The sequence below is a fragment of the Bufo bufo genome, chromosome 6, assembly GCF_905171765.1.
Source record: "Bufo bufo chromosome 6, aBufBuf1.1, whole genome shotgun sequence".
In the NCBI taxonomy this organism is placed as follows: domain Eukaryota; kingdom Metazoa; phylum Chordata; class Amphibia; order Anura; family Bufonidae; genus Bufo; species Bufo bufo.
In genome coordinates this window covers 157968609-157995618 of record NC_053394.1, presented here as the reverse complement: position 1 = coordinate 157995618, position 27010 = coordinate 157968609, and the positions used below count along the sequence as shown (strand labels likewise).

At 44.6% G+C, this 27010-nt stretch overlaps 1 protein-coding gene across 5 annotated transcripts in view; it reads right to left on the bottom strand.

Moving 5' to 3' along the window:
- Positions 1–27010, bottom strand: part of LOC121005380 (zinc finger protein 436-like) — a 49930-nt gene that overhangs the window by 17342 nt on the left and 5578 nt on the right. For all 5 annotated transcript variants that reach the window (XM_040438095.1, XM_040438094.1, XM_040438091.1 and 2 more), the window contains exons 2-8: positions 26777–26887; positions 23487–23678; positions 23285–23408; positions 8159–8250; positions 7849–7903; positions 7664–7761; positions 4803–4911 (exon numbers count right to left, since the gene is read on the bottom strand). In XM_040438095.1, the coding sequence (XP_040294029.1) occupies positions 4803–4911; positions 7664–7761; positions 7849–7903; positions 8159–8250; positions 23285–23408; positions 23487–23678; positions 26777–26854 (748 nt within the window). In that variant the 5' untranslated portion in view covers positions 26855–26887. The remainder of the gene's footprint in view (positions 1–4802; positions 4912–7663; positions 7762–7848; positions 7904–8158; positions 8251–23284; positions 23409–23486; positions 23679–26776; positions 26888–27010) is intronic.

Below are 27010 nucleotides of genomic sequence, written 5' to 3'. Positions count from 1 at the left end.
ATTTGTGGAAATAAGTCGGAATCTCCTCTATTATAGATTCTAGCTTGTTTTTACATAAACAAATTAAACTGTTTTTCAGAGCAGTATAAATATTCTGACAGTGTTGAGTTATTCTGAGGGCACACCAAATGTACACTGTTATACAAGCTGTACACGGACTACTTTACATTGTATCAAAGTGTCAGATCTCCAGTGTTGTCCCATGAAAAGATGCAATAAAATATTTATAGAAATGTGAGGGGCGTACTCACTTGTGAGATACTATATAACATTTCATAATGTGCCAACAGTACACCCACATTATAACAAACACCTGCCAACAAATTGGGCTTTTTCATACCAACCAAATGTCATTTAAAACACAGCAATCAATTTTCTGTTGTTGTTGAGAGTCTATGCATGGCCACAGCTATCCCATCTCTTAAAGACTAGTTTTAACAGGATAAATCAGCATTTAACAAATCACAGATGATTTCACGCTTGTTCCATAGACATGGCAAGAAAATATGTATACCCTAATGGATGTACTGTTACCAGTTATTAATCCTATAGAGCAGGGGTAAACTGTTTGGACCCCTGCAGTGGCGTGCTAAGTGTGGGGGGAGGGAGGGGATTGGGCGGTCAACCCCGGGTGCTGCTCTCAGAGTCCAGAAGCAATGAGCGCTTCCATCAATACGGATGGAAATGCTCATTGCTGGGAGCTGATGTCCTGTCACTCACCGCTCAGCTCCCCGCGCTCCTCCCCTCCTTCAGGCGCACAGAATGGTGAAAAAGGAAGACTTCTCCCCGCTCCACCATTCAGCCTGCAGGCACGGATCGCTCCGCCGGCCTGTGTGAGCGGAGCCTGCAGCCCGTAAATCTGCATAAGCTCCGCCCACACAGTGCTGCAGAGCGATCTGTGTCTGCAGGGGAGAGAGGACTGAGCTTCAGGAACGGGACAAGGTGAGAAGTTAAGTGTTTTATTTGTTTTTTTTAACACAGAGGGGGCACAATGGGCATTGCTAATGTGAAGGGGGCACAATGGGCATTGCTAATGTGAAGGGGGCACAATGGGCATTGCTAATGTGAAGGGGGCACAATGGGCATTTCTACTCGGGAGGGGGCACAATGAGCATTTATACTATGGAGAGGGCACAATGGGCATTTCTACTCGGGAGGGGGCACAATGAGCATATCTACTATGGAGGGGGCACAGAAGGCATTATTACTATTAAGGGGGCACAATGGGCATTATTACTTTGAAGGGGGCACAATGGTGATTTCTACTATGGAAGGGGCACAGAGGGTATTATTACTGTAAAGGGGGCACAATGGGCATTATTACTTTGAAGGGGGTACAATTGGCATTACTACTTTTAAGGGGCATTATTACTGTGAAAGAGGCACAATGGGGATTATTACTATGAAGGGGGCACAATTGGGATTACAACTATGAAGGGGGCACAATGGGGATTATTACTGTAAATGGTGCACAAAGAGGGCATTACAACTGTGAAGGGGCACAGATAGGGCATTACTACTGTAAGGGGGCACTTAGGGTATTCATACTTTGTGGGGAGGAACTAAGGAGGGATTGCAATGTGTCAGGGGCACTAAGAAGCATCATAATATGTGGGGGCACCAAGGGATCACCCTGCTGTGAGGGTACACTTAGGGGTATCATACTCTGTGGAGCACTAAAGGGATATCGTACTGTCTGAGGGGCACTGAAAGGACATTCTTACTGTTTGGTCGGCAGAAAGGAGATTAGGTGGGTTTGGAGTTTTGGATTATTGTAGTTAGTATTCAGGTTAAATTGCCGTGTTGGCACTTTGCGATAAATAAGTCGGTTTTGGGTTGCAGTTTGGGCACTCTGTCTGTAAAAGGTTCGCTATCAATGCTATAGAGCAGTGGTGGCGAACCTATGGCACAGGTGCCAGAGGCGGCACTCGGTGCCCTCTCTGTGGGCACCCACACCCTGGAAAAACTCTGTGATGTACCAATATGCCTCAGACTTTTACTGCCATTCATCAGCGCAGGGCACAATATGAACGGCACAGGCAGCGCATTGAATGCAGGCAGGCTATTATAGCTAAATGATAAAGTACATGGAAGATATACTATATTGGACTGCAGTATTCAGGTCAAATTGCCGTGTTGGCACTTTGCGATAAATAAGTGGGGTTTGGGTTGCAGTTTGGGCACTCTGTCTGTAAAAGTTTCACCATCACTGCTATAGAGCATCTTTGTTATGTAGTGGAAGAGGAGTTAAGCAGCATGAAAGACAGAAAATCAACTTCTATATGAGAGTATAGTTATATCTATCCATCTATCTAGAGAGAGAGAGAGATATCGGTACTGCAGGAGAAGATGGCGGGGCAGGCAAGTAAGTGACGCAGCGGGCGGGCGATTGGGCTAGTGATGTGGCACGCCACATCTTCAATCAGCTGATTGGTGGGATGCCAGGAGTCAGACCTGACATTGCACAACTTCCTTAGCCCCTTAACACATAATGCCGTACATGTATGTCATTATGTGCCCGCATTTCTATGGAGCAGGCTGCTGCGGTGGGCCCTCTCCATATGTGGCAGGTGCCGGCTGTATCATACAGCAGGCACCCAGCCACAATCACGGGGAATAGCTATCCGCCGAACCCATCTGTGGAGTTAGGCAGAGGGATGCTGCTCCCTCTGCCTTACAATTGCAGCCCCCACAGTGAAATCACGGGGCTCAGATCGGTTACCATGGCAGCCTGGAAGCTGCTGAAGCATTCCAGGCCTGCTATAGTAAGCTCCCTACTGTGCTGTGCATGAAGCACAGCTCAGCAAAGACAGTGTCAGAATCTTATTCACCCGAATAGATCTCTATTAGGGTGAATGGGACAAGGGATCAAATGTTCCCAGGTTCTAGCCCCCTAATAGGCTAATAGTTAATAAATAAAAAGTAAAGAAAAAAATAAAAAAAAAATATTAAAAGTTTAAATCACCCCCTTTCCCAATTTTACATATAAAAATATATAAATAATAATAAATAAAAAAACATATCAGGTATCACCGCGTACGAAAGTCTGAACTATTAAAATATTTGTTAAAAATTCCTGTGAAGTGAACGATGTAATGGAAAAAGAAAAAAAAAAAAGCGCGCTTTTTTGTCATCGTGTTCACCATAAAAAATTGAATAACAGTGATGAAAAAGTCGTATATACTACAAAAATGGTACCAATAAAAGCTACAGTTCGTTACGCACAAAAACAAGCCCTCATACAGCTCTGTAGACTGCAATATAAAAAAGTTATGGCTGTCAGAATATGGCGATAGAAAAAAAAAATAGATTTTTTTTTTCCCTAAAGGTTTTTATATATTTTTTTAAAGTAAATAAACAAAATAAAACTACGGTATACAAGTTTGGTATCGCTGCAATCATATTGAGCTGCAGAATAGGGACGTCATGTAATTTTTAGCACACAGTGAACTCCGTGATGTCAAAACCCTAAAATCCTTGGTGGAAATGTGTTTTTTCTATTTTACCCCACAAATAATTTTTTTCCTGTTTTATAATAAAATGGCAGAATTAAAAAGTGCATCTTGTCCTGCAAAAATAAGCCCTCATATGGCTATGTGAACGAAAAAAAAAAAAGATAAGGTAAAAATGAAAATAGACCCAGCCTTTAAGGTGTTAAAAAAGCTCTGACCCCCTATTATTTAACCCCTTAAATGCCAGTCAATAGCAACCCCAGCACCTAACAGAGGGGTTTGGCCACAACATAATTTTCACAAATGTGGTGGAAACGGCACTTTGAGCCACTTTTTAATATAATGTTATTTGAACCTCAGTTCCAATGTTCTCAGATGATAAGTGTAGTCTACTACACCGTTCTGCCTGGCAAAAACTGAAAGCAGGTGAAACAGAGGCCAAAGTGTAGTCCCTCTTGTGCATACTCAAAAGTATACCCCAATGTAAAGCACGTGACAAGTGATTCTTGCTATTGTGCAGGCCCACTGGCTTGTTCTCCACGGCACTGGACACTTCAGGTGGACATTCTGAGAAGGGGTCAAAACAGTAGGGGGTGCAATACTAAGTATGTAACAACAATATCTAGACGCAAGTACACCGGGCCACAATTTCTAATGTAATTGTGCCTATAATTTGGTGTAAACTGCACAAAAATTGGCATATTTCAGGTGTATAATGTTACATCAAATTTTAAGCATAGCCCTATATATGAAGCAAATGCACAAGAAAAAAATTCATCCAACGGCGCCTCTATCAACTAGAAAAAGCGGTTTAATGAAAAATGGTATATGGTTTATCGTGGCTTGGGACGAGACAACATGTACCAAAATTGAGTCAAAGTGCTGACACCCCCTCCGTTTCTCTGAAACAAGGGGAGAAAAGCCGCCCACATTTCCAACTCTTCCTCCTCTCTGCACGAGATTTTGTCCTCATCAGTGAGGAGAGAGCGCGTGATATGCAGGCGCTTTTCTCTCACCTCGTTCTAGAGATCTCAACTTTTGATGTGTCTCTATAACACTGTGTAAAAAGTGTGTGAAGTCCACACAGGATATACTGTATATGGCAGTGTATTTTGAGTTACATACAGGTTTGCTGCAGACTTGTCAAAGATTTCACCTGATTTAAAAGTCACACTGCATCTCCATTTCTATACAGATTCCTCTCCATCTCTATTTCACGTATTAAATGGTTAATGATCAGAATACTTTTGCATTCACACATTTTGACAGTCATAACTTTTTTTGTGGCGGTGGCCTTCTTGTGGGACATGTCTAATTCTGTTACACCTATTCCCTATGGTTATTACTCACCTGCTCTAATATCTACTGGAATTTCCTCCTCCTTGCACTGCTGATCACCCTTCACCGACGCCCCCTCTTCTTCTTCTGCTTTAACTCCCCCTCTTGTGAGATCTTCAACCTAATGTGAAATATATACAATTTAGCAGAAAGTTGGAGTCATAGGCTACCACCACAAGTAGTATGAACATTGTGGATTTTAGGCAGCGGAATTGCATAGAAAGCCTGCAGAATTTACAGTAGCAGTGAAGCGAAACAAAAAAAAAAAAAAAATCATCCACAAGCCGCAGAAAGCGTCCGCCGTGGAATCTGCCCACAACTTGAGAAGAGGTCCTGATTTTAAAAGCAGACTGCCACCTCCAAATTCAATTTCAAAGTAAGCACACCACCATCTTAGGGTAGATGCCCCAAAACATTACCATACCATTTCTTGTGAAAATCCGGTTCTCTAATCCTGACAAAATTCTTCTTTTGGTGAATTGGGGGAGGGCTGCTCTGTTCGGTGCACCTGGCTTCCCCTCCGTCACTTTAACTGGCTGTGCAATCTCAAAAACGGTCAATTAAACAAGAGGGGAGGCGCAGGGCAGCATTACTGGAGGCGCGATGGTGCACCAAAAGGAGCAGCCCCACCCACAGTGCACTGAAAACCTTTTTATTCTTTACATTTTTTTGCATAATAATAAAAAGAAGCATTTCTCAGGAAAAGAGGACCACATTTTCACAAGACAGGTATGCCTAGGTTTTGGGCAAGCACCCTATATGGTGGTATGTTTTTTAAATCATACTTTTTATTAAAGTTTCAAGAAAAAAAGAAAACAAGACAATGAGCAACACAAATAAAGTATACTCTCCACTCCATCAATATCATAATATTAGCAACATTAAGCAATTCTGCCATAGTTGGAGATGTGGGTTGCAGCCACTATTTAGCAATGAGTTTTCTCGTCAAATATAAAGCAATGACCAGCTGGGACATACCATCTGCTGGGACATGTGCCACATGACCTAAAAGTCCTACCTTAGGGTCTTTCGACAACTGGACGCATAAACGCCTTCTAGGAGAGTAAACACTTCAGACCACAACCCTCTCAATTCAGGACAGGACCAAAGTATATGTACAATATCGGCCTTTTAAGTGTATACACCTAGGACACTTAGCATCAGTCCTTATACCCAAGTGAGGAGTCTTATAGGCCCGATGTAAGAGAAATAGTTGTGACCTATGCTGTGCCACACATGATGAACACGTCAGAGTATCAGAAATAGGGTCCTCATCTGTCTCCCATTTTTCTGTGAGACCCTGCAGAGGGTAAGGGTACTTTCACACTAGCGGCAGGACGGATCCGACAGGCTGTTCACCCTGTCGGATCCGTCCTACCGCTATTTCGCCGTGCCGCCGCACTGCCGCTCCGTCCCCATTGACTATAATGGGGACGGGGCGGAGCTCCGGCGCAGCACGGCAGTTCACGGTGAGAGGCCACCGGACTAAAAAGTTGGACATGCAGTACTTTTAGTCCGGCGGCCTTTCGCCGTGCTGCGCCGGAGCTCCGCCCCGTCCCCATTATAGTCAATGGGGACGGAGCGGCAGTGCGGCGGCACGGCGAAATAGCGGTAGGACGGATCCGACAGGGTGAACAGCCTGTCGGATCCGTCCTGCTGCTAGTGTGAAAGTAGCCTTAGGCTCCATTCACGCGTCTGCAACGTGTTTTGCGGATCCGCAAAACATGGGCAGCATCAATGTGCCTTCCGCATTTTGCAGACGGCACATTGCCGGCACTAATAGAATAAGCCTGTTCTTGTCCGCAATTGCGGACAAGAATACGACATGTTCTATTTTTTTGCGGAACGGAAGTGCGGACCCGGAAGTGCTGCCCCATAGAAATGAATGGGTCCGCAATTCCGTTCCGCAAAATGCGTAATGAAATTGCAGGCGTTTTGAATGGACCCTTACACAGACATTTAGGTAAAATATTACCGTAAGAAAATGAAATCAGAGCTTTGGATGGTGAAGCCGTAACTATGTGGTTGAGAGCCCCTGTAGCACAGACAGTTATAAGCACAGTACGTCCCTGACATTGAATGGCATGATGAAATTGCAGATACTGATAGAAACGCTACCTGCAGAGCATGGAAGGATTTGAAGACACCATTATCATACAGTGATGTCAGTTTAAATGTATGAGGTTCCAGGGACCCCAATAAGCAGTTATTGTAGTTATTTAGAACATATCTTAATACCCACTGTCTAGAGCAGGGGTCAGCAACCTTTGGCACTCAAGCTGTTGTGAAACTACAATTCCCAGCATGCTCCATTGATTTTTATGGGAGCTCTGAGAAACGCAGAGCAAGTATGCATGCTGGGAGTTGTAGTTTCACAACAGCTGGAGTGCCGAAGGTTGCCTACCCCTGGTCTAGTCACTTTCTACATCGAAACCGCACACCTGTGAATGTTGCAGCTGTGAGGTTAGAGATACTCGTTCCTCTCTAGTCCCATATTTAAAATCCACAATATCCGGAGAAGACCCTAAAATGCCTGCCAATGGCTGCCCAAGTGGGAAGGGATTTGATAAAGCATTGTTCCTATATGGTGTTAGGCTTACTGTGAAATCTATTTAAGAGGCTGCAGACTCCCTTTATCTTTGCAACATTAAATGCAAGTTGCGATTTCCATTGTGTATATCATACTTTGCAGTGCAAGCTGAGCAAATCTACAGCATGTTCGCACCAAAACCCACATTCTGCAGATTTTGGCAAGATACGACCCGGTACATGTGGACGTACCCTAACAGATTCTTCAAATGAGCCGACAAAAATGTCTAACCACATCTAAGTCCGAGTTACCAATATGGTCCACATAACTCCTAGACTCCTACCTGATAATTCTGTGGAATGCTGCGATTTCCCTCTGGACAATTCTGGACATACAAAGGGCAGGGATATATCTCAGGTGCACTTCTATTGCTGGATCCATCTACAGGAAATACACACAGTCATGTATATGTGATGAGCGGATGATCCCAGTATCTAGACCCTTTACAAACAAGTCGCGCCCTCTTACACTGCCAATCATCTTCTATTTCTTCTTTTACTTCAATATCAAGAAGATCTTCACCCTAAATAGACAAGAAAAATAACTTTGGTCTTTGGTGAAATAATCAGTCGGCACTCACTCTGGAAGAAGGTGGTGGGGCTTGTATCCTGGGTTGCAAGCCCATACATCCAAGTAGAAGAAGTGGATCAGCACTTGACCTTTGATGCTAATAAATCTTAACTTTATTGCCATATACAGAATACAGGCAAATAAGACGCGTTTCGGGCTAACATTATGGCAATAAAGTGAATATTTGGCAAGACCTCAGCTCCTTTACCTGATGATCTTGTGGAAAATTCCAATTTAGCTCTGAAATATCCGGTAACTGTAGAAGGTTGGAACATTGCTCTGGTGGATTTCGGAGTCCATCTGTAGGAGAGGCACACACAGTAACTGAATATGATGTGGTACATTTACTAAGAGAAGAGTTTCATATGCCAGTGTTCATCTAAAGTCCATAAGCAGAAAATGTGCCAAACTGATTAAGCAGAAATGTGGCACATCTGGTGGTCTGTGCACCAGAAATTCAAGTTTATGCTAGCTATGAGATGTAGTAGATAGAAGTATAATTGATGCTAGCTTTTGGCATAAGTTATAGTACAATTGATAGGCAACGGGAAACTATTCCCCTCCCACTTTTCAAAAGTGTCATTGAAAGAAAATAAAGTCGTAAATTATTGTACAAATATTGCGTGCTTTATAATTTGAAACTTTTTACATAAAAAATTTGTAAAAGGTGCCCACTGTGTATATGTGATTAAAGGGGCCGTCTCATCTCACATTACTAAGATGAGATGAAATTAAGCCCGACCATCAGTCGGTTGGGAGACAGTAGAGTGGGCCGGCAGTCCGCTGTCTCAGCAGCTGCGATGGGAGCTTTTTCCGAGTCGGTGCACTGCAATGGAAGCTGGTGAAATAGCACAGTGCCGACCTGCTCCACTGTCGGGGCTTAGTTTCATCTCTTCTTAGTAAGGGCAAGATGAGACAACCCCTTTAAATGATATAGATAAGGAGAGCTAGATAAGATGTGTGGCCATCAAGAATCTCATAAGTGCTTGTTGGTCATTTCAAACTAGACTTTGGAATCTGAGAGGTTTCCTCCAAAATAGCAGGAAACCTCGAGATATAAAAAGGCAGAACCTGCCCTAATACCTGAATTTTTCTTTCATTTGTTTCATATATTCTATTTTGTGGGCTTGTTGCATTCTAAAACCAATATGTATTTATTTTGAAGTCGAAGTAGCTGTGCGAGGACCATTAGGAGCCTCCATCACCGATTCCATCAAAAATCCAGCTCGAAATAGCATGTACTATTTTGACCGGCAGACTGACAGCATAATGGAAACCTGATGGGCAACCATTATAGTAAACAGGCTCCATCAGGCATCAATGGTTTCCACCATATGCTGGATGTAGCAATGCATTTTTCTTTTTTTCTCATGGAAAATACACCGCAGATGTGAACCTAGGTTTCCTGTACAGGAAAAATATAGTAGAGGAGTAATACTCTTTCTGGACAAAAAGCCTCTATATGTCACATTCAGTCAGCAAGTTTACAAAAGTCCATGTTACCCCTTCCTCTAGAGCAGGGCTCGACAAATCCCAGGCGCCAGGTCGCCATGGCGACCAGGAATTTAGTCCTGGCGCTTGGGTATTTGTCAGCCCGTTTTCAAAGGTGCCCGGGCGATGGGTGAGGAGCTGCCGTTCTGTCCGGAGGCAGCACCGTGTGAAACAGCTCCTCAGTCAGCTCCGTCACAGCACACAGAGAGCGAGACGCTGGCAGCAGGGAGGGGAGGGGCTCGGGAGGAGTGTAATCTGATCCTAGAGTGGAAGCTGCTTCTGCCAGCCCCTCCTCTCCCCGCCCACCAACCAATCAGAGCTCAGGCAAGGACTAGCAGCTCTGAGTCACTGACACAAGTACAGGAGGGAGTCTAGAAAGAATCGAATGAGTCTCAGGTTAAAAGAATCTAAAGATCCGATTAGTTAGAGACTCATTCGATTCTTTGAGCTAAAAGAACCATCAGTCAGACTCTAGAACAGGTTACACTGAGGCTGTCGGCTGATGCTTTTGTTGCAGCAGTGATAAGATTAAGGGACAGGAGCAGAGAGATAATAGTGACAGGACACAGTTTGCTACTTTCACACCTGCGTTCGGGTGTCCGCTCGTGCGCTCCGTTTGAAGGGGCTCACGAGCGGCCCCGAACGCATCCGTCTGGCCCCAATGCATTCTCAGTGGAGGCGGATCCGCTCAGAATGCATCCGCCTGCCAGCGTTCAGCCTCCGCTCCGCTCAGTGAGCGGACACCTGAACGCTGCTTGCAGCGTTCGGGTGTCCGCCTGGCCGTGCGGAGGCGAGCGGATCCGTCCAGACTTATAATGGAAGTCAATGGGGACGGATCCGCTTGAAGATGACACTATATGGCTCAATCTTCAAGCGGATCCGTTCCCCATTGACTTTCAATGTAAAGTCTGAACGGATCCGCTCAGGCTACTTTCTGACTTAGAAAATTTTCTAAGTTATAATGCAGACGGATCCGTTCTGAACGGATGCAAACGTCTGCATTATAGGAGCGGATCCGTCTGAGCAGACATCAGACGGATCCGCTCCGAACGCTAGTGTGAAAGTAGCCTTAGATTACAGTCTGAGTTAACCCTTTAGGATCAAATTGGCTTCTCAAGGAGATCTATATGTTAAAGGCATCCCTTCTTCTGTCTCATTCAGTAGCTATATAACTAAGGGTACTTTCACACTTGCTGCAGGATGGATCCAGCAGGCTGTTCACCCTGTCGGATCCGTCCTTCCGCTGTTTCGCCGGACCGCCGCTCTGTCCCCATTGACTATAACGGGTGTGGAGCTCCGGCGCAGCACGGCAGTGCATGGTGAAAGGCCGCCAGACTAAAAGTACTGCATGTCCAACTTTTTAGTCCGGCGGCCTCTCACCGCGAACTGCACCGGAGCTCCACGCCCGTCCCCATTATAGTCAATAGGGTCCGAGGACGGAGCGGCAGTATATGTAACATGGCATACAGCATTATTGGGTAGGCTCTATGGAGAAGTGGGGGGGGGCACTATGGGGGCACCTACTAGGGGCTTTATGACGCGGCTCCGCCTGGCTCCTAACTTTTTTAGCTGGCTCCTAGATTCCAAGGAAATTTGTCAAGCCCTGCTCTAGAGCAGAGACGCAGTCCTAGGTTCATGCTGTCCGACCGAGCCAATCCAAGGGCCACAATAAAATTTAAAGGGGCATTACCATTGAGACTTTTACAGCATACTGAATGTCTAATAGGTGCCAGTTTCAATTCCAGGACTCCCATCTAATTGGAGGCAGGGGTCCCCTTTCTCTGCTGTTCATACTCCAGAAAGAGAGACCATTCAATTACAAGGCTCTCTCCCTTGTAGTCTATGTGAATAAGCCATATTTTCCTTTCTCCCATAAAGATAGTCAGACACATGCTTAGCCACCTCTCCATCTCATCCACTCATTTCTAGAGTGCCACAGAGAAGTCTGGAGGACCCCCATTCTGCCAATATCTGAGAGTCCAAGAGATAGCCACACAGTGCACCATTACCTGTATCTTCCCACACAAAATATGCCAATAATCTTTTTTTTGACATAACACAGGCAAGCATGCCTTGTGACCAGAAATTTGGGTATCACAGGTTGCCCACTGCTCTTCACACAGGCTAAAAACTAGATTTTTGTACTTACTGTAAAATCAGTTTCTCTTCCGTTCATTGGGGGACACAGGCTTGACCATGGGTATAGCTGTTGCCACTAGGAGGCGGACACTAAGCACACAAAGTGTAAGCTCCTCCCTTCAGCTATATCCTTCCTACAGGGACTAAGCTAAATCAGTTAGTGCAAAAGCAGTAGGAGAAGCAAGACAAAAACAGGAAAACCAAACTATGTACAAACCCATAACCACACAGCCAGAAAAGGCCCGTAAACAAGAGAACGGGTGGGACCTGTGTCCCCCACTGAACGGAAAAGAAACAGATTTTACGGTGTGGCGAAACCAACCTCGCCACTGGGTTTTGGAGGGGCCTGGCTACCAGCCTCTTGCCCCAGGATTATGGGCCCTCTCATCAGCCCATGCAAAACTTAAACCCCATGGCGATTTGACTGTGTTTGTGGCATCTGAGCGCTCAGATCCAAGCCATATGGGGACATGTGGGGTTTTGAGATGTGTGACAGAACCATCTGTCTGTGTAATTGTATTTTATGTTATGTGAGGGTACCCAGTTAGCTCATTTTATTGTATTCATGTTGTCTGAGTGCCATTCACCTAATAATATGCACTCAGACTTGAGCTGTCTGGGAATATGTTAAATGTCTGTGTATTGAAAAGGGTTGTGACATTGTATGTTTAAATGGTGATTTCTGTCCTGTTGTCCGCACATGTGTATTGGCGATTTCCCTTTGTCCTGAGAGATAATTGGATTACTCCCCGGTTGTCTCCAGGACAGAGAGGAGGAAACCATGATGCATTGTGGGGATGTGTTGTAATATATTGATTGGTTGTATTTCAAAACCCTGTGGGCAGTACTATGTTTTTGGTTTGTGAATAAAAGAGGCTGTATGTGAAGTACAGTCAGTTCCTGTTTTATCCTTCATCATGTTGAGGCTGGTGTTTGGGTAACTGATCGACGCTGGGGATTGCTATACGCTGGGAGATTTGCTATACTCCCCTGGCTATACTATTAGCTCTTGTAAGAGCTTGTTCCTGGTTCCTGCTCTCTGGATGTAGGAGAGGTTCATCCACTGGAGCCTGGAGCCTTGTCGTAGGTCCAGGGTGGGTAGGAGACGGTGAGACCTCAACCAAGCTTCGGCGGTTCGTGGGGTCTGCAGTGCGTACGGTGTCAAGTGGAGTGCTTGGAGTCCTCAGAAAGCACTAGGAGCAACTATCAACGGAGGTACCCGGTCGGGATGCTAGGCGTTCCGTTACATACGGTAAGTACAAAAAATAGAAAATTACCCTTACCGGTAATTGGTTTTCCCCGCCCCCAGGACAGGAAACGTAGAAGCACGAGATTTAAAGGGCCTCCTCCCCTTACCTATTCAGTCAATAAGAGAGAACACGGAAGTGATGCAAGAAAAGATATATGTATTAACAAAACAAATTACACCATTATGTAATAATCAAAAAAATAAATAAAAGGGTGGGAAATCACAGTGCCGTTGTGGAGGCTATTGGAAAAACCAATTACTGGTAAGAGCGATTTTCTCTTTTCCCCGGCGCCTCCACAACGGCACTCAGAGGAGGATTGACAGAGTAGTCATGCTAGGGGGAGGGACAGCAGCTGAAAGAACTCTGCGACCGAAAGACAAGTCTGGGATTCTATGAATGTCTAATCTGTAATGAGTAAAAAAAAAAGTCATAGTGCTAGCCCACATAGCCGCCTTACAGGTTTGGTCTAATGAGACGGACGCAGACTCTGCCCATGAAGAAGACATTGCTCTAGTAGAATGAGCTCTTATACCATCTGGAAGATGAAGATTCTTCTGAAGATAGACTGAGCTGATCATATTCCTTATCCATGTTGCTATGGAAGATTTGCTGGCTGCGAGCCCCTTGTTAGGACCCTGGTATTGAAGAAACAGCTGATCCGATCGCCTGAAGGTACTGGTGATGTGGAGGTAAGATAGAACGCTTCTTCTCACGTCCAGATTATGGTACTTCTCTTCCTTTTCCGAGGATGGAGAAGGGCAGAAGGAAGGTAATGAGACCTCCTGTTCGAAACGAAATCTGGAAACAACTTTTGGAAGAAAGGATGACAGTGTCTGAGGATTATACGATCATCAAGAATCACTAGATATGGGGATTTGCATGAAAAGGCTTGTATCTTTCAGACTCTCCTAGCAGTTGTTATTGCTACGAGAAAAAAACGTCTTAAAGGTGAGCAGTTTAAGAGAGATTTCTTCAATTGGTTCAAACGGAGGATCCATCAGGACCAAGAGAACCAGGTTGAGATCCCAGGTTGGAACAATAGTATGGGAGATGGGAATACTTCTCATAGCTCCTTTCAGAAATCGTTTAATTAACGGGGAGTCTGCTAGCTTAATGTCCAAGAATGCACTTAAGGCCGATACTTGTACCTTAAGGCCCCTTTCACATGGGCGAGTATTCTGCGCAGATGCGAAGCGTGAGTTGAACGCATTGCACCCGCACTGAATCCCGACCCATTCATTTCTATGGGGCTGTTCACATGAGCGGTGATTTTCACGCATCACTTGTGCGTTGTGTGAAAATCGCAGCATGCTCTATATTCTGCGTTTTTCACGCAACGCAGGCCCCATAGAAGTGAATGGGGTTGCCTGAAAATCGCAAGCATCCTGTCACAGCCAGACAGCTGAGAAGCGCTCACAGGAGCTTCTCAGATCCTCCTCCTTGAATTTCTTTGTTTTGGTTTAGTTTCTCATCTCGTTAGTCTATCTCAGCTGTCATGCAGTCAGACTGATCGCTACCCTTTAAGTTCCTCCCCATAATGCAGTAGTGTGCGGCTGATACAACTTCCTGGAGTGTGTGTGCGCATGCTGTTCCCAGTTCCCAGTCGTCAGTAAGATAAGTGCTGTTTATGTATTTATGATTTTGTCTTTTCTGGATCCAGGTGACCCTGACTCCCTCCGTGTCATTGAGGGAGCCGGTGGTCGTGTCCCTTCACTATTGTAGGGTCTTCAGGTAATAGATAGCCGAGGAACGTGGATATGCGGACATCCACCTTTGGGGTGTTCGCATAGGCTGAGCAGTGAGGGAGAGCGGCAGGTCTATTGCAGGGGTCTCCCTTTGTTCCTTAGTTGTGGATCCAGAGAGACATTGTTTATATGGTATTGTCTTGTTTCCTGTACACCATCCGTGACACATCCTCAAGCAAGTGCGGATGCAGTGCGATTTTCACGCACGGTTGCTAGGAGACTATCGGGATGGAGACCCGATTATTATTTTCCCATATAACATGGTTATAAGGGAAAATAATAGCATTCTGAATACAGAATGCATAGTAAAATAGCGCTGGAGGGGTTAAAAAAAAATAAAAAATATTTTCTTTAACTCACCTTAATCCACTTGATCGCGCAGCCCAGCATCTCCTTCTGTCTTCATCTTAGCTGTGTGCAGGAACAGGACCTGTGGTGACGTCACTCCGGTCATCACATGATCCATCACCATGGTAAAAGATCATGTGATGGATCATGTGATGGATCATGTGATGACCGGAGTGACGTCACCACAGGTCCTGTTCCTGCACACAGCTAAGATGAAAACAGGAGATGCCGGGCTGCGCGCTCAAGTGGATTAAGGCAAGTAAAATTATTTTTAAATTTTTTTTAATCCCTCCAGCGCTATTTTACTATGCATTCTGTATTCAGAATACTATTATTTTCCCTTATAACCATGTTATAAGGGAAAATAATACAATCTACAGAACACCGATCCCAAGCCTGAACTTCTATGAAGAAGTTCGGGTACCAAACATGCGTGATTTTTCTCACGCGAGTGCAAAACGCATTACAATGTTTTGCACTCGCGCGGAAAAATCGTGCATGTTCCCGCAACGCACCCGCACATTTTCCTGCAACGCCCGTGTGAAAGAGGCCTAAGTGTTGCAGGTTGAAGGCCATTATCTAGTCCTGCCTGCAAAAACTGTAAAATTTGTGGAATTTTTGGAGAAACCACATGACCTGAGAAGGTTAAGAAGGCGTTCCAGGTCCTCTGTTGTGGGCTTTCGACTTAACATCAGTGTGGAGATTACAGCATCCGATAACTCCTTTCTCCTCAAGGTGAGGCGTTCAGTCTCCAGGCTGTCAAATCTAGCTGGCTGATCTTGGGATGATGTACTGGACCTTGGTGGAGAAGGTCCGGTGTTGACGGAAGGGTCCAGAATGTCCCTGTAGACAGTCTGAGTAGGAGGGGAAACCATGATCTTCTTGGCCAGAAGGGAGCAATGAAAATCACCCTGGCCCCTTCCTCCTCTACCTTCATCAGTGCTTTTGCGATCAGACTGAAGGCAGGGAAGGCATAAAGAAGGGACTTTGGCCATGGCTGGGAAAGTGCATCCACCCACAATGGCTGATCCCGTTGGGAGAGGGAACAAAACTCTGTGGTTTGCCTGTTGCTTTCCGTGGCAAATAGGTCTAATTGTGGAACTCCCCATTTCTGGCATATCTGTTAAAACACCTGACGATTCAGAGACCATTCTCCTTCTTTTTATGTCTGGCGAATGAGGAAGTCGGCTATTGTCCTCCCCTCTGACATGTACTGCTGTCAGAGATGTAAGGTTCTTCTCCGCCCACAAAAGATATCCCTGGCTACCGCTGCTAAGGAACGACTTCTGGTTCCTCCTTGCTTGTTTAAGTAGGCGACTGCCGTGGTATTGTCTGAGAATACCTTTATACTTTTTGGAGATGAGAGAGTATGAAGGGAGACAATGACTTTGTAGAGGGCTGTAAGTTCTCTTAGGTTGGAGGAAGCATCTTTCATATCGCTCCCCCAAGTTCCCTGAACTATCCTCCCGTCAAAGTGACCATCCCAACCTGAACTGCTGGCATCCGTGGTCACAGACATTTGTTTCTCTTGGCGCCAATACACCCCTGTCCGAAGATTTTTCTGTATCTTCCACCACATCAATGATCTTTTTACTGACCTGGGAATGAGAACTCGTTTTTCTAGCATAGAGCTGGTGCCGTCCCAGGAGGATAGAAGGAATGCCTGAAGGATCCTTGTATGGCTCTAGGCCCACCTGACCGACAGGATTGTGGCCGTCGGGAGACCCAGGATGGTCATGATGTTCCTTATGGAGGATACTTTCTGGCTGCAAAACTGAGAGATTTTTTGAAGAAGACAATTCTGTTTTTCTTGAGGAAGAAAGGACATTAGCCGATGGGAGTCTAGAAGTACCCCCAAGAAGAGCTTTCTTTGGTCTGGTATCAGATTTTTTTTTAAGTTTATCACCCAACCCAAGGGGGTGAAACATCTTTGGACTTCTGACAGGTGAGACCGTAGGACCTCTTCTGATGGAGAGGCTAACAGGAAGTCGTCTAAATATGGAATAATTTTAATTCCCTGTAAGTGAAGGTACTTCGTGACTTCCTGCATAATTTTTAAGAATACCCTTGGGGCCGAGGGCTGTGAACTGAGAGTGGTATAGCTGATCCTTTATGAAGACAGCGATTCTCTATTGTTCAAAATTAAAAATGAAGACAGCGATTCTCAGAAACTTTTGATGGTTGTAGTATATTGGGATGTGAAAGCACGCGTCTTGAAGGCGTATGGTTGCCATAAAGCAGTCCTGAGGGAGAATGTTTATTGTAGATTTTATCGTCTCCATTTTGAATTTTTTGTAGGAGACGGATCTGTTTAAGGATTTTAAATTTATTATTAAACAGTAGGATCCGTTTGGTTTCTATACAAGAAAAACTGGAGAATAGTAACCCTTGCCCTGTTGATCTTCTGGAATCGGATGGATTACCTTCTTGTGTACCAGAAATAATATTTCTGATTCTAGGCAAGCCTGTTTGTCTTTGTGAGGCAACTTTTTGTTTATAAAGAACCAGTCTGGAGGATAAGACTTAATAAAGTTTTAGGCCTTGTTTTAAAGGTAGTTACCACCAGTTCCCAGATGGGAGCGAAATGTTTTAGTCTGCCCCCCACCTGGTGTATGGCGTCATTGTTTGGAGCTTGAGGAATTTTCAGGGTTGAAAAGGAATCCTCTACCTGGAGGGCTGCCACTTTCTTGAACCTTCTTTTTTCTTTTGGTCCATTTTTGACTTTTTTTGGTTTTGAAAGGAACGCCTTTGATGAAAGTAACGATTTTCAAGCAGAAATCCTTTCTTCTTATCAGCAGCTTTATCCAGAATATCAGCCAAGGTCGAGCCAAATAATGTATCTCCCTCATATGGGATTGAGCATAGGCGGTTCTTAGAACTTGCATCCCCAGACCATGTACGAAGCCAGATAGCTCTACTGGTAGCATTAGAAAGGGAGCCTGACCTAGCAGAGAATCTGACTAAATCGGCAGATGCATCTGCCAGAAATTAGATGCTTTTTTCAAAGTAGGCAAGGAGGCTAAGATCTCCTCCCTGAGGGTACCTGATGCCAGGTGTTCTAGCTGGTTTAGCCAGACGGATAGTGTTCTGGCAGTACAGGTAGATGCTATGCTGGGGCGCAACATCGCTGTATTTGTCTCCCATGATTTCTTTAACAAATTTTCACATTTCTTATTTATGTGATCTCTTAGGAGGCCGTGTCTTCAAACAGGAGGGAGTTTTTTTTTAGAAATCCGTGCCACTGGGGTATCTACTTTGGGTGTCTTATCCCACAGATTAGAGTCAGACTCTGAAAAGAAGTATTTGCGTTTAAAGGAATTTGTTACGGCCGACCTCTTTTCCGGATCTCTCCACTCCCTGGATATAAGGCTTTAATATGGTTATCGATGGGAAAGGTTATTTTCTTTCTTTCTTTACCCAGACCTTGAAACATTTGGTCCTGGATGGAATGTGTTTCTTTAACATCTTCTATATTCATAGTGGCTCTTATGGTTTTTAGAAGTTCCTCTGTTTCTTCCGGGAGAAACAGAGGTTTTCCAGAACCATCATCAGAGGAGGAGTCGTCTGAGTCGGATATCAATTCCCCTTCATCTAGATCAAAGGCTGTATCAGAAGCAAAGGATCTATGCGAGGTAGATGGGCCAGGGGATTGTGGCATAATCTTTGAATCCACCGCCGCATTAACCTCTTTCTTTATCATAGCCCTTATGGTTTCAAGGAAGGAGGGCGACTCATCTGTAACTATCTTCTCAGTGCATTTTGGGCACAAAGGCTTTTTGGATTTAGAGAAGACCTGCGACATATGGCACATTTTTAGCGCGCTGGGTCTCCACTTGCTGGTTTAGGCATCAAGGTCTCTCTGCCCTAGAAGATTAAGATAAAAACTTTTTATAGGGCCAGGGAGAGATAGAGAGACCGACACCTGCACCAGGGGTGGATTTTGTAAGGAGACATACTATCAACACCCTGTGAAGAGACACCAAGATAAAGGCCCCCTTAACACTTCTAGAAGGAGGGAACCGAAGACAGTATTTAAGAAAAATATATCTCTCCCATGGGTAGGAGGCTTACCGGGCTGAGGCAAAGGGATCCACAGGCTTTTTTGCGGCGTCCGCGTCTCCAGGGGCAAGCATGGTTGCAAGCATGGAGCGAGGGTAGAAACTGAAATTTCCTCACTCCCTTTTAACTGGAATGCTGTGCCACTGGAAGCGCTGCATGCTCACGAGATTCTCTTGCCTCTTCACTTGCGCGTGCGCCCCGGGGAAGCCTGCATGCAGGGCTTACTCCAGAGGAACGAGTAAGGGAGGCCATGCGTCCCCGTTCCCTGCTCCAGCCCTTCCACATCGTGGCGATTAATCCACAGCTAGGGAAAAAAGGCTGGGGGTGAAGAAGAGAGGTTCCTGGCACTCCAGGAGAGGCTTCCACGCATACCCGAGGAGAGGAAACAACGACTGAATAGGTAAGGGCAGGAGGCCCTTTAAATCTTGTGCTCCTACGTTGTGAGTGCCGGGGAAAATCTAGTTTTCTCATCCGTATCATTGGGGGACACAATCTTGACCATGGAACGTTACAGAGCAGTCCCAAGGGTGGGCATAACCAAAAACCCTCCTGACAATCAGAGAACCGCCGTCTGCAAAACTCTACGCCCCGGAGAAGAGGAGTCAGCAGACGCAAAGGTGTGCACTCTGTAAAACATGGCAAAAGTGTGCAAAGACAACCAGGTAGCTACCTGAAGGGCCGAAGCCCAATGATGCACCGCCCAAGAGGCCCCCACTGACCGAGTAGAATGAGCAGTAATCCGGAAGGGTGGGGCCCGGTCACTGACGCGGTACGCTTCAACAATGGGCAAACGAATCCATCTGGAAATGCAAGTTTTAGACGCAGCCAGCCCTCATTTCGGCCCCTCTGGAATGTCGAACAGGGAATCCGTCCGCCGGAAGGATGACTTCTGGGACAGATAGATGCGAACGGCTCGTACCAAATACAGAGTGTGAAGTAACTGCTTCCGAGGATGAGACGGGTCAGGACAAAATGAAGGGAGAATAATCTCTTAATTTAGATGGAATGCCGACACAACATTCGGAAGGAAGGACTGAACAGGGCGAAGGACTACTTTGGAGGATCAGGAAAGGCGACCGACATGAAAGAGCCGTGAGTTCAAGTGATTGCCACCAAAAAGGCCACCTTGCCAGACACTAAGATAAAAAGATTTAGCTTAATCCCTGTAGGAAGGGTATAGCTGAAGGGAGGAGCTCACGCCTTTATGCTTAGTGTCTGCCTCCTAGTGACAACAGCTATACCCATTGTCAAGCCTGTGTGCCCCAATGATACGGATGAGAAATAAGAGTTTCAAAGCATGCATCCCCACTTTAACCTGTTCTAGCTTCTGCTACATAGTGCCTAGGGCGAGGATCCTGGTCTTGTGTTTAGGTCAAGATTCTGAAGGCTAAAAATGGTCAAGGAACTTTATATCATAATAAAATAATATCACAAAAATATCATAGCAACATATCAAAGGTTTTGATCAGTGGGGGTCTGAGTGCTGAGACCCCCCATCAGTCGCTAGAACGAGGAGAGAGAACCACTCACTCTCCTCACTGCAGAGACGGACTCAATAGAAAGTCTATGGAACCATCTCCATTCTATGTGAGAGCTTCTCTCTCAACTTTTAGCAGTTGGTGGGGGTCTCACTAAACATACCCACAAAGATGAAAACCTTTGACATGTCGCTATGACACATTAAAAGTTCTTTCAAAGTTCAGTGACATTTTAAATCTTGGATACCAGAGGTTTTTTGTGTTTTAATTTTTCTTCCCTATCTTCCTGGAGCCATAACTTTTTTATTTTTCCATTCACTTATCCAAAGGATTCGTTTTTTGCGGGACAAGTTAATATGGCATACAATGTAGTGGAAAGCCGGGGAAAAATTCAAATGGGGTAGAATTGGAAAAAAAAAACGCAATTCCTCCACCATTTTACGGGTTTTGTCCCTACGACATTCCCCTTGTTGCAAAACTGACCTGTGCCATTCATTCTCTGGGTCAGTATGATTGCAATGATACCACATATGTATAGGTTGTATATGTCTAAATACTGTCAAAATAAATTAAAACTTTGAAAAAAAAAATATATATTTTTTTTTTTACATCACAATATTCTGACCCCATAACTTATTTTAGAGTTATGTCCACTGAGTCAGGGCTCATTTTTTGCAGGACAATCTGTAGTTTTTATTGATACCATTTTGGAGTGTGTGTGACTTTTTGATCACATTTTGTTAAAAAATTTTGGATACGAGAAGCAATGGAAAAATGGCGAATACTGTCATTCGCAGTTTTGGAAAAATATTTTTACATTTATTCTCAGTTTAGATGCCGTGATCACAGGCATCTGAAGGCTTTAATGACTGCGATCGGCATCATTGCTGTTTGCGGTCATTAGCTGCGGGCCTCTAATGTTTGAAACAGCAGACACTCCCCGGCCATGGCAACTGCTGCACGTGCGAGCGGGCGCCATGTTTACACATCGCTCAAGCGCCCTACATGTACAGCGCTGGTAACGAAAGGGTTAAAGATGCTTTGTTTGGGATAATCAGCAGAGGGGCCAACAACCAATACCGGGAGAATTTCAGTAACCTGGGGATCGATTATAAAACCTTTCTTTATCAGTTTGTGCAAAAAAAGTGTTTCTATTCACACCAACAAAACGTGTTTAGGGTCAAACATACACTTTTAATAGGGAAGATATACGACCTGAACCCTACAGGACAAGAAGGAGTCACATCTCTCCTATGCAAATGTGGAGCCCTTTATTCACACCAAGCATGTACCACATGTTCATGTTAATAAAGGGTGATAAACTTGTACAGAACTATGGTGACTCCCATCTCCTTTGTACTTATGGTCTGTGAAACCAAGACGTGTTGTCTCCTAGCAGAGAGCTTCATTCTTAGATAACGGTACAAGAAGGGGTGCTGCTGTTACTTAGCCCACTCCTGAAGTGCTTAGTTTAGGTTTGGGTAAATGTAGCTACTTTGTGGCTAAAAGGAATTAAAATTAAAGACTGTACATCTGCGTCTTTTACATATGTGCAGCATCTGCTTTACGTTATCCTCTCCTTTAGGCTACATTCACACGTCAGTATTTTTCTATAATCCGATTTTCTGTCCGTTTTTTGCGGATCCGTTGTTCCTGAAAATGTTTCCGTATGTAATCCTTTTTTTGCGGATCCGCAAAAAACGGAAACATGTATAAATTTCAATAAGCAAATAAAGTTTCAATAAGCAAATAAAAAAAAAAAATTAAAATGTAATTTCCAGGAACGGATTCCGTATAAAACGGATGACATACGGAATGACATCCGTATGTCATCCGTTTTTTGCGGATCCATTGACTTTGTATTGTACCAGGATCCGATTTTTCAGGACAAGAATAGGACATGTTTTATATTTAAACGGACATGCGGAACGGAACAACGGAAACGGACAGCACACATTGTGCTGTCCGATTTTTTCCAGGACCCATTGAAAATGAATGGGTCCAGATCTGGTCCTGATCTGTTCCTGAAAAAACGGACCAGATCAGGAAAGAAAAAACGGACGTGTGAATGGACCCTTACTGGTATTATTCCCTTTCACATGCTGTCCGCAGGCTGAAGCATTAGTGTCTTTTCTCTGTTCTAATGCTGAAATGGTAGGAATATTGGGACAACTGTTTTAGAAATCATGTAACTTAGAAAGGTGTTTCCAGCAAATGGCATTTACAGCTTATCCTATTAGCCTACTATTGGATCGCTGGGGGCCCTACTGCTGGGCCCCTCACTGACAACTGGAAGGCGGATTTCATGTCCCTGTTCCTCCTCGCTGTTTGACCGCAGCAAGAAGGAGATTGAATTCATTTTCTATGGGTCTAAAAGAAACAGCCAATGTACTCGTGTGTGTCATTCTGCCCCATAGACTCCCCTCTTTCTCCTTAAAGGAAAACCCTGCACTGTGGGAACATTGCCTTTCTTTTCTCAAAGGAGCTGCCTTAACAACCTACTGGCACCCAGTTACTGCGTTGGAGAGGGGCAAATGGGGGACACAGGGAGCCCCCTCCCTCTCTAACCATTCCGATTCCTGAGCCCACTCTATACATTCTCTTTTGACTTCTGCTGCACATCTAAAAGGGTTCAAGCCAGAACCACATCACATCCCTTCATGTGAATGCAAAATATAGCATTTTTCTAAATTAAAAACAATTATATTTTTTCTGATTCCAGGCGATAGGACCACATATTTGCAATAAGGTAAACTGGCAGATTGAGGGCAGAAAGACCCATATTGAGGGGCCATAGAACACCTTAAAAAAAGTCTCCTCCTACCCAGTGATGTGAAGGACTTATGCTCCTCCATTATGATGTCCTTGTAGAGATCCTTGTGTCCTTCTAAATACTCCCACTCCTCCATGGAGAAGTAGACGCTGACATCCTGACACCTTACAGGAACCTGAAACACACAATGATACAGTCATCACCCAGACACATTATCCCTTATATTACTGTATAATGTCCCAGCATGTCTCACCTCTCCAGTCAGCAGCTCAATGATCTTATTGGTGAGTTTGAGGATCTTTTGCCTCTTGTTTCTCTCATTTAGCAGTGAATGAGGTGGAGACTCCATGATGGGGCTCTGGGTCCTGCTCCATCCTCCTAACACATTGCTGCAGTTGCTGGGAACGACAAACTCCCCAGATGTCTTCTTCGTTACTGAGTAATCCTGAGCATGAAAAAGAACACTGATTAATATTACTATACTGTATATATTCCCAGAGAGATATGAATAATGTTACATGAAATAGAACCCTCTCCTCGCCTGCTGAGTGCCAGTCTTATTAAAGGGATTGTCTGGGTTCAGACTGAACCCGGACATATCCCAATCTTCACCCAGGAAGCCCCTCTGATATGAGCATCGGACCATTTCATGCTCCGATGCTCTCCCTTGGATCGCGCAGGGCAAAGGCTAGCTGCTTTACAGGCTGGGGCAGCGCTAAAGCCCGGCCATCAGTGCCAGTGACACCACCGGACTCACTGCTGGGCGGAAGCCTAGCTTACACTATGAAGAGCCCGGTAAGATACCAGAACTGCCATTCAGCGCAGGGCAAAGGAGAGCATCTGAGCATGAAATGCTCTGATGCTCATATCAGGGGTTCCGGGGGGAATATGTCCGGGTTCGGCTCTAAACCCAGACAACCCCTTTAAAAGAGGTGAGCGATTATAATCCAGCTCTCATACAGCTGGTCACATTAAAGGGAACCTGTCATCATGACAATCCTGTGCAATCGGCAGCATGTTAAAGGGTACGTATTTATTCACTTAAAGGGGTTGTCTCACTTTAGCAAATAGTATTTCTCATGTAGATAAAGTTAATACAAGCCACTTACTAAATGTATTGTGATTTTCCATATTCCCTCCTTTGCTGGCTAGATTCATTTTTCACATCATACACTGCGCATTTCCATGGTGACGACCACCCTGCAATCCAGCAGCAGTGGTTGTGCTTGCACACTATAGGAAAAAGTGCTGAACTATGCGCACTCCCACAGTTCCAGACATCAGAGAGGCCGTCACACGCAAATGAGCAGGGAATAATGTGATGGAAAAATTAATCAAGCCAGCAAAGGAAGCAATATGGATGATAACAATACATTAGTAAGTGCCTTGTATTAACTTTCTCTGCATGATAAATGCCTTTTGCTGAAGTGAGACAACCCCTTTAAGTCCCTGCTCTTTAAAAGTCCAGTGGGCAGTCCCAATCACTGATTGACAACTATCTCTGTATGTACCATCAATCAGAATTAGCGGTCAGTCGGTAAGTGTGACCTCCCACTGGACTCCAAAGCCCAGAATGAGCAGATGTAAATGAAGAAATCTATTTCCAGAAAACAATAGACCAGTCTGCTCAGCTCCTCCTGCTCTAGAACATGCTGCCTGTGGATGGGACCGCTGGCCATGATGGCATTTAGCTAGAAGCAAAAAAAAAAAATCCTAATACTAACCTTATTTGCAAGATGGAAAAAAAAAATTATAAAAAAATATATATATACAGTACAGACCAAAAGTTTGGACACACCTTCTCATTCAAAGAGTTTTCTTTATTTTCATGACTATGAAGGCATCAAAACTATGAATTAACACATGTGGAATTATATACATAACAAACAAGTGTGAAACAACTGAAAATATGTCATATTCTAGGTTCTTCAAAGTAGCCACCTTTTGCTTTGATTACTGCTTTGCACACTCTTGGCATTCTTTTGATGAGCTTCAAGAGGTAGTCCCCTGAAATGGTCTTCCAACAGTCTTGAAGGAGTTCCCAGAGATGCTTAGCACTTGTTGGCCCTTTTGCCTTCACTCTGCGGTCCAGCTCACCCCAAACCATCTCGATTGGGTTCAGGTCCGGTGACTGTGGAGGCCAGGTCATCTGGCGCAGCACCCCATCACTCTCCTTCATGGTCAAATAGCCCTTACTTTCAAAGTTTTCCCAATTTTTTGGTTGACTGACTGACCTTCATTTCTTAAAGTAATGATGGCCACTCGTTTTTCTTTACTTAGCTGCTTTTTTCTTGCCAAAATACAAATTATAACAGTCTATTCAGTAGGACTATCAGCTGTGTATCCACCTGACTTCTCCTCAACGCAACTGATGGTCCCAACCCCCTTTATAAGGCAAGAAATCCCACTTATTAAACCTGACAGGGCACACCTGTGAAGTGAAAACCATTTCAGGGGACTACCTCTTTAAGCTCATCAAGAGAATGCCAAGAGTGTGCAAAGCAGTAATCAAAGCAAAAGGTGGCTACTTTGAAGAACCTAGAATATGACATATTTTCAGTTGTTTCACACTTGTTTGTTATGTATATAATTCCACATGTGTTAATTCATAGTTTTGATGCCTTCAGTGTGAATCTACAATTTTCATAGTCATGAAAATAAAGAAAACTCTTTGAATGAGAAGGTGTGTCCAAACTTTTGGTCTGTACTGTATATAAAAAATTATAGTCTAGACCACATCTTCCTTCTGATCCTAACCTCTGCAGGTATTTGGAGTAGCTCACTTCCTACTACTCTCCTCATCAAGCAAACTACTAAGGGACCACTGCCTTCAGAAAAGGCCACTAATTTCTCCTGTCCTATAATTCTAAGAGGCTGGGTCACAGCTTCCCTCCTGTACGGCTATAAACCCAGCAACTCTCTAAGCTATAGCGTGGATGCATCAAAAACCTTGCAACTATCACCTTGAGGGTGCATTCACACGACCGTATTTTTGGCTCCATATCCGTTCCGCAATTTTGCGGAACGGGTGCGGACCCATTCATTTCAATGGGGCCGCAAAAGATGTGTTTATTTCTGGTGTTTTTTGACCCGATTAGTCTTTCTACCCCTTCCTTCCTGGTTAGGCCCCGTGCAAAACAGGGGCCACCACCAAAATGGGGGCCACTACGTAGGCCAGATTGTATAAGTAGGTTCCCTAACTATCATTACACTCAGGAGGTAAACACTAGGACAGGGATCAGCAACCTCTGGCACGCCAGCTGTTCTGAAACTACAACTCCCAGAATCCTCCTTCCACTTCTAAAGGAGTTACAAGAACAGCAGAGTACATATGTATGCTGAAAATTTTAGTTTCACAACAACCGGAGTGCCGAAGGTTGTTAATCTCTGCACTAGGAAGTAAATGAAAACCCTGCACGCTAACCTTCACCCCACCCTATCCCCCCTTTTTTCACAAGACCCAATTTCCCTAGTAGCTCTACTTTTCAGTCATGTTTCATTAGCAGAGTGGTGTCACATGACGTTGTTCCCAAAATCTCTTACCTCTCCAGTCAACAGGTAGATGATCTCCAGGGTAAAGTTTAAGATCGCTTTGGTAAGCTTATTCCTGTGCTTGTCCATTCTCGGGCAGGATGGTTCCAATACCAGAGGCACCTAAATGAAATAAGGAGAAGTTTTTAAGTCAAACTGGAGTAAATGCATTTTAAAATAATACATCACTTAGGCAACTTTCACACTAGCGTTGTTTTAATCCGGCGTTCAATTCTGACACCGGAA